Source organism: Manis javanica, chromosome X, assembly GCF_040802235.1.
Source record: "Manis javanica isolate MJ-LG chromosome X, MJ_LKY, whole genome shotgun sequence".
NCBI classification, from domain to species: Eukaryota; Metazoa; Chordata; class Mammalia; order Pholidota; family Manidae; genus Manis; species Manis javanica.
Window position 1 is genome coordinate 43,290,996 of NC_133174.1, and position 12,795 is coordinate 43,303,790.

The window sequence follows — 12,795 nt, forward strand, 5'->3', positions numbered from 1 at the left end:
AGTATCATTCATTAAATATAAAGAACACTGGAGGGAACCAAGTTTGGTTGGGAAAGATCACTTGTTCAACTTCAGACATGGGTTTAAAGTGCTATTGCACCATACAAATAGATATAAAGCTTTGGAGCTAAGAGAAGATCTGAACTGGAGATATAAATTTGGGAGTCAGCTTTACATAGGAGGTCAACTGTAACCATGGTATGGATCAATTTTTTGTAGGTGTGAGAGTGGGAAACAGTGAGAAAAGAAGAGGAACTAGGATGAGGCTTTAATATCTAATAGTTGTGTTGAGGAGGATAAGCCAGCATGTCATATCTCCAGAATATGAATTCCACAGCAAAGGCTTCATGAATGCATCCAATCATAAAATGTTACTGCCTGCCCTGTATTTCTGTGATCACAATAAGCTCGGGTAATTATGATGAGTGTTTGTGGTGTAAATTATTTTCTGTCCTCAAGAAGCCCACAGCCTAAAGGGAAAGACAGAAAGCATAAACAGTTATCTTACCCAAATATCATAGACTGTTATTAGTAAAATAAAGGGATATTTCTGAAGGAGGTGGAACCTGAGTTAACACCTGGACAAGGTGGAATTAGTTAAATGGGGAAAGTCAGGCGAGGGATTTTCAGGCAGAGGAACCCACCTTTCTGAAATTACAGATGGATGAGCCCACATGACATGCTTGGCAAACTGGTTAGAGCTTAAGATGAGTGCGAGGAGGTCTCAAGAGTCAAAGCTGGAAAAGTACGCAAGAGATAGGTCATCATGGGCCTTGTATGCAAGGAGTCAGGATTTTACCTGTCGGCATTGAGGCCAGTTAGAGGGAACTGACCTACTATGCCATTTGAGGGCCAGGTTTGGAGAATGGTTTTATGTGCACACTCTCCTCAGAGACTGCAGCCAGACAGAGTGTTACATCTTCACTTTAATAACCACAAAATTATCCCCTTCATAGAACTGATAAAGGAACAGTAGGTCTCAGAGTGAGGGCAGAGTTGGCTCTAGGTCTAAGGGTTTTCAAGTGCCATTCCAGCAAGGTACAGAAGAAACATGGTTTTCCTCATTTTCAGATTGTTTCAGTAATAGACATGTGTTTTCTCAAAACTGGATTTGCTCATGAAAGGTTCTAGTAACTGTCTGATTTTTACAATAGACTTACTTAATAGCTACCAGGCTATGTAAGAGTGACTGCAACTATGTTCTAAATGAGTGGCATATACTCTAAATAAGTAGCATTATCTAATTTATCCATAGTCACATTACTGTATCTGCTTCTCCTCATTCTTACACTGCCTACTTTTTTAGAAGAAAAATAAAGTTTTCCTATTTGAAAAAGGTGTTTCAGTATATAACAATTTATGAAACCTTATAAACAGTGCTTTTTAAGCATAATCAAAATAAGAGTTTTCTCTCAATTAGAAGTTATCATTTGTTGTATCTACTAATGGATTTGGTCTGCTATTTCATTACCAAACTAAATAATGTAGACAAATGTCAGGGTGTAAACTGTTATTTGTCCAGCACTTTAACTTGCTTACATTTAACTTAATGCATTTTCAAGCTGGAAAGATTTTTCACTCATGGCCTTTTCTTAAATTATTTCCTATGCAAAAAAATATGACCAACTCAGTACCTGTGGAACTGAGTTCCATTAATTATCCTTTTTAGATAGGAAATCAGTAGCTGGGGGGAAAATGAGAATTGAAAACCATGTTGTTTTTACTCAGCTAACACCAGTGAGCAAATCTCAGATTAAGGGCCATATTAAGAAACTTAAACAGTTTACAGAACATGTCTCTTAAGGATTACATTGCCCAGTATGAGAGAACCTTTTGCCAGAACCCTTTAGCCTATGGCTATGTTTAACTATGTACAAAATGGGCAAGAATTCCATGTGATACAAGTTGGTTATCTTTATCAACAGTGGAATTCAAACTTTCTAAACTGTCTTTAAAGTCAACTTTTTTAGTGACGGGGGTTTGCCTTCATTTTGCTAGGCATTTAAAAACACCCATTACAATTCCATTTGGTGAACAAACAAGAAAAGCTCTGCAAAAAATTAATGTAAAAATATTTTAGTTATTGCAGTAGCAAAAAGATTAATGAATTTAGCCTATTGCTAATAGCTATGTAGTCAAGGAAAAATCTGTTTTGCCTTGCTGTACTTGGGTAAAAAAACATTATGTATGTGTGTGCATTTTTATATCTGAAGTATTATGTAATTGTGTATGTCTCTTTCATTAGGATGGAAGACCCATGAAGGTGGGCACTTTGCCTATTTTGTTCACTTCTGGATGCCCCGAGCACAAAGCAATATCTGACATTAGCTGAATGAATGAATGAATGAATGGCATCACACACTTACATTCCTTTTGTTTGATTTACAAACAGCAAAAACACTGTCACAATTGTGAATTTGTATTTAATGCAGTATTTAAAAATCACAGAGCTGTTGTAAAGATTAAATGAGCATTTTTGTTTAAAAAATTTTATATTTAGAAAAAATAGAAGATACGTGAAAGTGTCTAACCTAGGATAGGAAACTGAATGTTTTTTCTTTTTTTCAATTGATGTGTAATAAATATATAATATTATATTGGTTTCAGGTATACAATAGAGTGGTTTGACAATTATATACATTACTAAATGCTCATCAGGAGTAGTTACCATCTATCATCATATATATTACAATATTACTGACTATAGTCCCTATGTTGTACTTTTATCCCTGTGACTTATTTATTTTATAATTGAAAGTTTGTACCCCTTTATCCCCTTAACCTACATTTTCCATTCCCTCACCCCTTACCTTATAGCAACCACCAGTTTGTTTTCTATATTCATGAGCTTATTTGTTTTTATTTGTTTTGTTTGTTCATTTGTTTTTTATTTTTTTAGATTCCAACTACAAGTGAAATTGTATGGTATTTGTCTTTCTCTGCCTGGCTTATTTCACTTAGCAAAATACCCTGTAGGTCTACCCATGTTGTTAAAACGACAAGATTTCATTCTTTCCTACGGTTAATATTCCATTGTGTATATGTACCACATCTTCTTTATCAATTCATCTATTCATGGACACTTAGGTTGCTTCCATATCTTTGCTATTGTAAATAACACTGCAATAAACATAGGGGTGCATGTATCTTTTCAAATTAGTGATTTTGTTTTCTTCAGATAAATACCCAGAAGTGGAAAATTACTGGGTAGTATGCTATCTCTACTATTTATTATTTTTAGGAATCTCCATAGTGGTTGCACCAATTTACATTCCCACCAGCAGTGCATGAGGGTTCCCTTTTCTCCACATCCTCACCAACACTTTTTTCTTGTCTTTTTGATATTAGCTATTCTGACTGATACGTCATTGTGCTTAATTGTATTTCCTTATGATTTGTGATGTAGAACAATTTTCATATGTCAATAACATTTAGGCTGACTCCATATCTAAAGGAGGGTTTGATGGCAAGAGAGGATTTCTCTATACTATTCTCTAATTGGAGCCCAAGTAGTCTACAGGCAAAATAGTTCTTTCCTTACTGTTCTGAATGGGTTGTTCTCTTGGGAATATAGGTGGTTATCTTGCAGGCAGCTAATAAATGACATTGTTCCCATCAGATGGTAGTGTTGAGCCTGCCAGAAAATTCTATGTACTATGGGGACCTCCTTAGTCTGAAATATTTTCTCTGAAAGCCCAAGGAAATCTTGACCTGGTACAAAGGACAAGGTGGGTAAGGAAAGGAACTACCATTTCCTGAGGACCTATCACATGTCCAGCCTTACCAAGGATATCATTTTTTTTCCAACTTTCACTTTATAATAATAGTTAACATTGATTACTTACTCTATGCTAGGTACTTTTTGTGGATTAACTCAATAATTCTTCACAGCAATCTGGGGAGGTAAATATTTCTCTTATCTCCAATTGACAGAAGAGGACATCCAGGCACAGAGAAGTTAAATATGCTCGAAGCCACACAACTTGTAAGTGTGGTGCTAGAGAAAGATTATTATCCTCATTATTACAGAGGAGCTAAGCTTGATAAAGTACCTTTCCAAGGCCTAATTAACAGAGCTGTCTGACTCCAAAACTGAGGGTGCTTTACTTTTCTTTATATTGTTTTGCTTCAGTCTCACCTCAAAAAAAAAATCTAGTGGTTAACATTTATTGAATACTTACTGTAGGGGTAGGCATTATTTTAGTCCTTCATATAGATTATGTCATTTAATCTTTATGATAACACTTTGAGGTGCTACTTTTATTAGTCCCCTTTTAGAGATGTTGAGAGGGGTCAGATAACTTATAAAGGTGACATAGCTAGTTGGTGGAGTCAGGATTTAAAACATGGTTTACTTGCCTAATGAATTGAAGTTATTAACCACTCTACCATACTATATGCTTAGAAATATTGCCCATCCTCCCCAGTAGGTCCCATCCCTACTCTTCCCACTAAAGTCATGAGACAGCTGAGACTACTATTACTCCTTGTGCTGCTTGGTCTGCCAAGTCTGCAAGGGGAAGGATGTAATGCCAAGTTCCTTCCCCAAATGCAAACAGTGTGAGTATTGCACCCTTTGGGCTCAGGCATGAACTACATGCTTACTATCAATTCAGAATTTTGTCAATAGGAATGAGATTGATGGAAAAAAGCAAAAGCTTTTTGAAAACCACCTTTATTGGGAAATAATTCATATACCATACAGCTCACCCATTTAAAGTATATCATCAATGGTTTATGGTACATTCACAGAGCTGGGCAACCATGATGATAATCTAATTTTAGAATATTTTCATCACCCTAAAAAGAAACCCCATGCCTGTTAGTCACTCCTTATTCCTCTCAGCTATCCAGCCCTTGGCAACCACTAATGTGTTTTCTGCCTCTATTGATTTGCCTGTTCTAGACATTTCATGTAAATGGAATCATACAATATCTGATCTTTTGTGAGTGGCTTCTTTAACTTGGCATAATGTTTTCAAGGTTCATCCATGTTGTAGCACATATCAGCACTTCATTCCTTTTTATGGATGAATAATATCCCACTGTATGGATATACCAAAGTTTGTTTATCCATTCCTCAGCTGTTGGACATTTAGGTTGTTCCCACTTTTTGGTTATTGTGAATAATGCTGCTTTGAACATTTGTATACCTGTTTTTGTTTGAATGACTGTTTTCAATCTCTTGGATATATGCCTAGGAGAGGAATTGCTATGTCATATGGAAACTATGTTTAACATGTTAAGGAACTGCCAATTTGTTTTCCAGATTGGATGCATCATTTTATATCCCCACCAGCAAAATATGAGTGATTCAATTTCTCCATATCCTCACCAACACTTGCTACTGTATTTTTTATTATAACCATCATAATCATTATGGTTTTGATTTTTATTTCCTTACTGTTCAGCATCTTTCCCTGTGCTTATTGGCTATCTGCATTTATTCTTTGGTAAAATGTCTATTCTGATCCTGTGATCCATTTTAAAATTGTTTACTGTTATTATTGTTATAAGAGTTCTTTGTATGTTCTGAATAAAGGTCCAATATATAATTTGTAAATATTTTTCCCATTAGGCGGATTGTCTTTTCACTTTCTTGATGGTATTGTTTACAGCACAAACGTTTTTAATTCTGATGTACTCCAATTTATTTATATTTTTTTGTCACTAGTGCTTTTGGAGTTCTATGTAAGAAATAATTGCCTAAGCCAATGTCAGTATGATTTACTCCTAGGCTTTCTTCTAAGAGTTATGTAATTTTAACCCTTACATGTACACTGATAGTCTACTTTGAGTTAAATTTTGTGTGTGGTATAAGAAAGAGGTCTACCTTCACTCTATTCCATGTGGATACCCACTTGTTCCCACATCATTTGTTGAAAAACTATTTTTTATCCATCTTATTGTCCTGGCACATAAATGTGAGTATTTATTTCTATACTCTCAATGCCATCTCACTTATGTCCATCCTTGTGCAGGTACCAAACAGTTGATAACCGTAGCTTTGTAGTTAGTTTTGAAATTGAGAAGTGTGAGGCCTCTAACTTTGCTCTCTTTAATGATTGGTCCCTTGCAAATCCACATGAATTTTAGGATTCAGTTTTCAATTTAGCAGAGAAGCCAGCTAGAATTCTCATAAGGATTGCATTGAATCTGCAGATCAATTTGGGCAGCATTGTTATCTAAACAATATTAAGTCTTCTGATCCTTGAGCATGGGGTGTTTTTACATTTACTAAGATTTTCTTTAATTTCATTCAACAGTGTTTTGTAGTATTCAGTGTAAAATTCTTACACTTTTGTTAAATGTATTACTAAGTATTTTATTCTTTTAGATGCTATTATAAATGAAATTCTTTTCAGATTATTAATTGCTAGTGTACAGAAATACAAGTGATTTTATATATCAACCTTGTATTGTGCAACTGACTGAACTCATTTAGGCATGTATGAGAAGAGCAAGAATATGCCTAGGATTAGGAAAGAATTGAGTAAATCAGGACTAGAATAATAGTTAACCATATACTGAGCATGTTTGTGATAGGTTAGTACTGCTCAACATTTAATATGCATATGAATCTCTTGGGAATCTAGTTAAAATGCAGACTGTTGTCACTTGGTTTAGGCTGGAGCCTGAAATTCAAAATATTCAATTCTGCCTTTTTAACAACTTGTCAGTAGATAGCTGGTGGCTTTCATGTATTATTTATAAGCCATAACATCCCTGCAAGATACATATTATTGTTCCTACTTTACAGATAAGAAAATTATCTCAGAAATTAAGCAAATAACCCAGGTTCGTAGAATAAGTAGCAGAACCAAGATTTGAGCACAGTTCATTCCAGTGCCAAAGCTGGGCTCTTTCCACTCTACCACACTAGATATCTAAAATAGGAGCAGATCAGTTGGGATGCGAACAATGTATGAATTGGGGAAAAAGTAAGCTTTCCAGGGTCAGAGTTGCTGCCTGGAGTGCATTTGGGTCTAAATCTTGAGAGAGCTGATCAGAAAGGACCTTGCTTTCCAGGTTGCTAAGAATGAAGGTAGAAATAAGATGATAGTAGTAAACAGAACTCAGAATTGGAGGAGGTCTAGAACGTGGCTTTCCTTGATCAGGCTATATTCCAGAATTAGACTCTGTATACTGCTGAGGTTTACACTTGAGATTATACCTATTGTTGACTCTTCCTGAATTCTAAATTATTTTATTGGGGATAAATAATGGTACAGCATCAATGCTTTGGCCATATGGCTACCTATGAAGGATTATAAATCAGTTACTAAATTCCTTTCCAATACTTTTCAGCAGAATATTAGGAGATTTCTATCTCATCAAAACATGTGAGATAATTTTTTTTTGTCCTTAGCACCTTTTATTGAAGTATCACCCTTGATGACAATCTGGCAGGCACATCCATGTCAGCCACAAGGGAGTGGTGGAGGACATAAATGCAGAAACAATTAAATTCAGAAAAATAATAGCTTCAAGTGGGATAGATGACTCTCAACAGTTGTACAGCAAACACTGGTTTTTTATCTATAGAAAGTGCCCCTGCTCCACCCCCCTCTAAATATCTATTAATCTTCAAAGAATACAATATGCTTTTACAGAAATATTATTGGCATAGATAACTCCTTTGTCAAAGACAACGGTAGTCACCAAGCTCCAGACAGGAGAAAGTGGCCGGATATGTGCCCAGGTTCCTCTATTTGGGGACTGCTACTGGAAGAGCAGCACCTTCGGGGAGGTTAGGGTTAAGGTGTGGCTCTAGTGTCCCTGGGCAGCTTTTTGGCACCTGAGGTTAGATGGAAAACAGAACCGGAAGCTGGCCTTGAAAGAGGCTTTTCATCTTTTCAACCTCTGTTCCTGTTCCCAGTCTCTCCCTTTCTAGGGCTTTGTTTTCAGTGTATGTGTTTCTTTCTCTTGTATTCCCCTTGAGCATTTACTGCTATACTCTGGCTGAGTCTGAAGCTGGTGGGGTCACTCAACTACCCAGAGCCCTGGCTTGGGTGGAGGGCAGTAAGGAGGGACATGGGATGCTAATTCTGGCACTAACCCCTCTCTCTAGATCAACCACAGTGCTTACCTATTACCCACTATGGCCCATAAGACTTTTGAAGGGAGAGGACAGAAGACCAATAACTATCTTTGGGGAAATCCCATTGGCTCCCTGACAGGCCTTGCAGAAGGGCTGAGTCCAGGAAATGAGAAAAGGGGAGAGACATCGCATCTCAAGTAATACTGGCAGCTTGGCAGCACTACCATTCACAGTGGGACCATCACAGCAGCAGTGTGGGGCTCAGTGCCTGGTTAGTAGTTCCCTTTTATTTGATGGCCTTCACCATTCAATATAGCTTTGGGGTTATCAAATAAGTGCTTTGGGAACTGTCCCTTTGTGTGAAAATGAGTACCATTGTGTTCTGATTCTAATTTAAGGTGGGATGAGGGACAATAATATGGAGTCAATTGTACTTTTATTGTGATAAACTTTATGTACAATCAATCTAACACTGACTAGAATAACACAGACCATGATCATGGTATCCAAGTAAGTGACCACTCTTCTCCCAGGCCTATATTTCCAGAAAGCTGTTCTACCCACAAAAATATCTTAGAATGATGGATGACATTGGCCTCATCCCCCAATACAGGATGCCTCAACTTGATCATTGCTTGTCCTAGTGCCTGTTAAAAAAAAAAAAAGATGGCAACGATAACCTCCATTCAAAGCATTCCCCTACTTCCCTCAACCTCGGCTTGGATAAACTAGTGCTTTATAACCCATTGGCCTTCCTAAATAGAGTAGAATTCTGCACTTGCGGGGAGAATGGCAGGCTGACATTTTAACAGCATTCTGACAGCAGCAATGTCCAAACACCATACCCAGGGTCCCCCTCAGGACACCCTACTGGCCAAGATTCTTCCATTGTTTCCAAATACAGTGAAGAGGAAATGGAAGCTAGGGGCCCAGTACTTGTAGCAGCAGGAAAGTTCCTTGGCAAATTCTTTCATTGGATGAAGCACCCGTGCTACTACAGTCAACCTCCAAGGTCCCTGAGGAACTCAGCAGTAACGAGAAGAGATGCTAGGGCTTGCTGGGCAGGGCTGTGCAATACCAAGCATGGGCCCAGTTTGCAAGGAATAGGGAATTCAGCTGGATCACAGGGCAGAGTTTGCTACAACTGCCTCCCTGCCATCGCCTACCTGAGGGCTTTTTCAGTTCAGAAACTGGCTACTAGTGTCAGAGCCTTGGCAACAGCAGCGGCATTAGTTGTTTGTGTGCCTAAGATCCTGGCTGGATAATAATTTGCTCTGGGAGGGTTGGCCCTGGCTGGAGCTTCCAGCTACTATGAATTTCAGTTCCCTGAGCCAAGCCACAGGCTAAGAAAGCAATTGCTAGATGGAGGCACTCCTCCTAAGCTCACCTCTACCAGTCCTTAGCTTGAAGATGGCAGAGAAATGGGTGGACCTTTGTCAGTTTCCGATTTCTTTAGTTCCAAGAAAAAACAAGTAAGAAAAAATTGAACCCTGTCAGGGAATGCTAAGTTCATGGTCCTCCAGACATCAAGGGAAGTATAGGCCCGGCAACAGTAGGGGAGCTCTCAGTTCATGGTGAGACCTCCTTTCTTAGACACTTATTAGCTATGGTGGGAAGAATTTGAGACCTTGGCACTCACTCACCTAACCATGGTGAATTCAGGCTGATCTGCAGAAAATGCTTTCCTTCTGACTATCTTTCCCTCTCCAACTCTCTTCTTCTTGCCTTATTAGTTTAAAAAGAAAAAAAATCAGTCAAAACATAAAAATAAATAAAATCAAAAGGCCTTTTAAAATACAATATTATGAACCCCCTACCCCCAATAATGAAATATCTAGAAGTCAACTTTAGTAGAGCTATTAATGGCCACAGTGTGAAGCACTTTGCAACCCTCAGCAATGAAAAGGTGAGATGAAACAGGAAGTGGTACACCAAAAAGTCTTGGACAGGATGGGGCCCACCCTAGCCACAGTTGACTAGTGCTGGGGGATGTGGAAGTGGAGCCAATTTCTTTAAGCCTAGTCCCTCCCAGAAGAGTACCTGGGGATTCCCAACCTTTGCTCATATTCTGTCAAGTATAATTTCTCCTCTGTGCTTCCCACTGTAAAGCCTGGGTGAGGCCTTGACATTGGTGGTAGGTTAATGCCCTCAAGACAGCCAGATCTCTGTGGGAAGTGGCTGGGCCATGAGCACTGGGGAACTAGAGTTGACAGGCAGCTTCTATTTGAGCCTCAAGAGGCTGATTATTGTGCGGGTGAATAGTGAGAGCATGATGCCTTTGGTGTCCTAGTACAAAGACGATTGAAGACACTTTATTGGTTCTGTGTGTGGCAAGTGCTTGCCTGTGCAATCTGTGGGAGGGCGAGTTTGGCTGGATGATCACAGCTTACTGAAGCTTCTACTTCTTGCTTGTACTCCTGAGACTAGAAGCCTGGGTTCTCCCCAAGGTCTCCCCAAGGAGCACTGCTAGGTAGGGGGCAGTGAGAAACATCCAAGGTAGAGGATATGGAACAAACTGCTAACTAACTACTATCTACTTGGCTAATAAACTGCTCAAAGATTGAAAGAATTTCCCATTGTGCCTGCGCAGGGATGGTGTGGCAGTCTTCTGGTGGAATTAGAAATTGCTAGGCCCCAGGAGTAGGCTCTCCCTGAGACATTTGAGCTGCTCTTCTCCAAGCTTGATCTTCTCTTCCAGCTCTCGCTGTTCAATGATGAAAGCAGATTTCATTTTCACAAAGTGCTGGTAATCTTGGAGCTGGTCCTGAGGCAGGTAGTGGGAGACCATGCCAAATACCAACTTCTCCCGGCGGTCCACGTGCTCCTTCAGCTCCTTGGCATCTGCCAACTGCCCTGTCAGCCGCTGCTTCTTCTCTATCAGCACCAGCTGAGGAAACAGGTAGAGTAATTAAGGGCCATTCCAATCACCAGTCATCTGCCTAAGCCAGTGCTCCCCCAGGGATGTTGTCACAAAACACCTATCCACCTGGACAGTTGATTAGATCTAGATTTCCTGCCCTGAAGTCCATCTTCATGCAAAAGACTTTCTTTCCTGTAGCAGGGGAGGATAAACATGACAGTTATCCTGGACAGGGGGTTGTGTAAACACCTTGTTCCATGTCTAAATTGTCTTTAATCCACAAACCACCACTGGGGCTGGGGTGGGGGAAGGCTCTGACAAAGCCAGCTCATGCCCCTCCCATCTGGTGAGTAACTGTCATCGTGACAATGATTTCAATATGTGTGTCTTTGAGAGTGTGTGTGTGTGTATGTGTGTGTGTGTGTGTGTGTATTTCCATGTGTATATGCACTTGTTGTGTGCCTCTTGTTGTGGATTCAGATTTGTATCCAAAACCACCTTTATAGGGAAAGGTAATGTAGTTTTGGTTCAGGAATGTACTCAAAGTGAGCCAACCTGTGAAACTGACTGCCTTCCGATCTCAACTACTTGGTGAAACCATCTTCAACTCTGAAAGAGTGAGACGAAACTGCTGCTCTTGGTACTACTATCACTATTGTACTGAAAGCTAGCATTGATTCAGTATTTACCCTGTTTCAGACCACATTTTAAGTAATTAATATGGATTATCTAACTTAATTCTCATAACCTCATGAAAATGGGTTCACCACATTTTGAAGACATTGGAATGGAGGTTTAAATAACTTGTGCATAGTTACACAGCTAATTAGTGGTAGAGGCAGAATTTCCAGACACTTAAAAGCCAGTGCCCACACTCTTGACATTATTGCCTCCCAGACTAGCCAAACTTGAAAGAGGGAACCCTGAGAAGAAACAGATGGCATTTCCTTCTGTCTACACCCCAAGGACCCCAAATCTACCTTCTCCTGGGTGGCATCTGAATCAATGCTGTTGAGAGCATTCTCCACCCGGGCCAGTCGACCAGAGAGTGACAGCAACAAGTTGACCACTTTGTCCAAGTCCCCGATAAACAAACAGTATTTTTCAAACTCATTGGATTTACAGACGGCTTTTAGGTTGGCCTCCACCTTCTCCCCAAGGGCAGAATTGGCACTGATGTCCTCTAGCAGTCCTCGCTGGGCCTCCTGCAGGACAGAAAGTTTTCTGCCAATGCTCTCAATAAGTTGTATCTAGGAGAAATAAACAGGAGAAGGTAAAAGATGAAAATGGAAACCAGCAGAAACTGATCTGTGCCTGCAACCTCTGTGTTGGGATCCAAGTAGCAGATGGTGGGCTCTACCCTAGCCACTGGAAACAAAGGAAACCTGAACAAGTCATGAGCAATTCCAGTTTTTTGGACAGGTGCCTTCTCTCCTATCTCAGTCACCACCAAACTTCTTGGCATTAGATACGTGGAACCAATGGGCTAGTTCTCATTTGCCAAATGTAACTTAATAAATACTTGCTGAAGCTATTTAATAAACAGTTACTGGAATGCTTGTGAGAGCACAGGTTGGAAAAGTGTTGTCTTCAAATATTTGCCTACTGCTTCATTCATTGTCCTTCAAGCCACATAAGTATTATCTGGTATTTGTGGCACTGTGTGAGATCTTCACCCTTTCAGCTTGGCTTTTGTGGCCTTTGGGATAAGAGTGTGAGTTCTGGAGTCACAATGACTAGGTTTAACTTCCAGCTTTGCCACTTCCTAGCTGTGACCTTAGGTGAATTTCTTTATGGAGTTTTGCTTTCACTATGTGCAGAATGGGGGTAATTGCAGTACCCACTTCATTGAATTGTAATAGGGATTTGATGAAATAATGCATTCAAAGGGTTT

General features: G+C 39.5%; 1 protein-coding gene across 3 annotated transcripts in view; it reads right to left on the reverse strand.

Annotated features, from left to right (window-relative positions):
• Positions 1-2,503: 2,503 nt before the first annotated feature.
• The window catches only part of SHROOM4 (shroom family member 4), a 309,718-nt gene continuing 299,426 nt past the window's right edge, over positions 2,504-12,795 (reverse strand). For 2 of the 3 annotated variants that reach the window (XM_036996370.2, XM_017668481.3), the window contains 2 exons: positions 11,882-12,151; positions 9,242-10,928 (listed from right to left, as the gene is read on the reverse strand). In XM_036996370.2, coding sequence (XP_036852265.2) covers positions 10,659-10,928; positions 11,882-12,151 — 540 coding nt within the window. In that variant the 3' untranslated portion in view covers positions 9,242-10,658. Of the gene's footprint in view, positions 8,689-9,241; positions 10,929-11,881; positions 12,152-12,795 lie in introns of those variants that run through there. The other variant, XR_005055365.2, reaches the window with a different exon arrangement.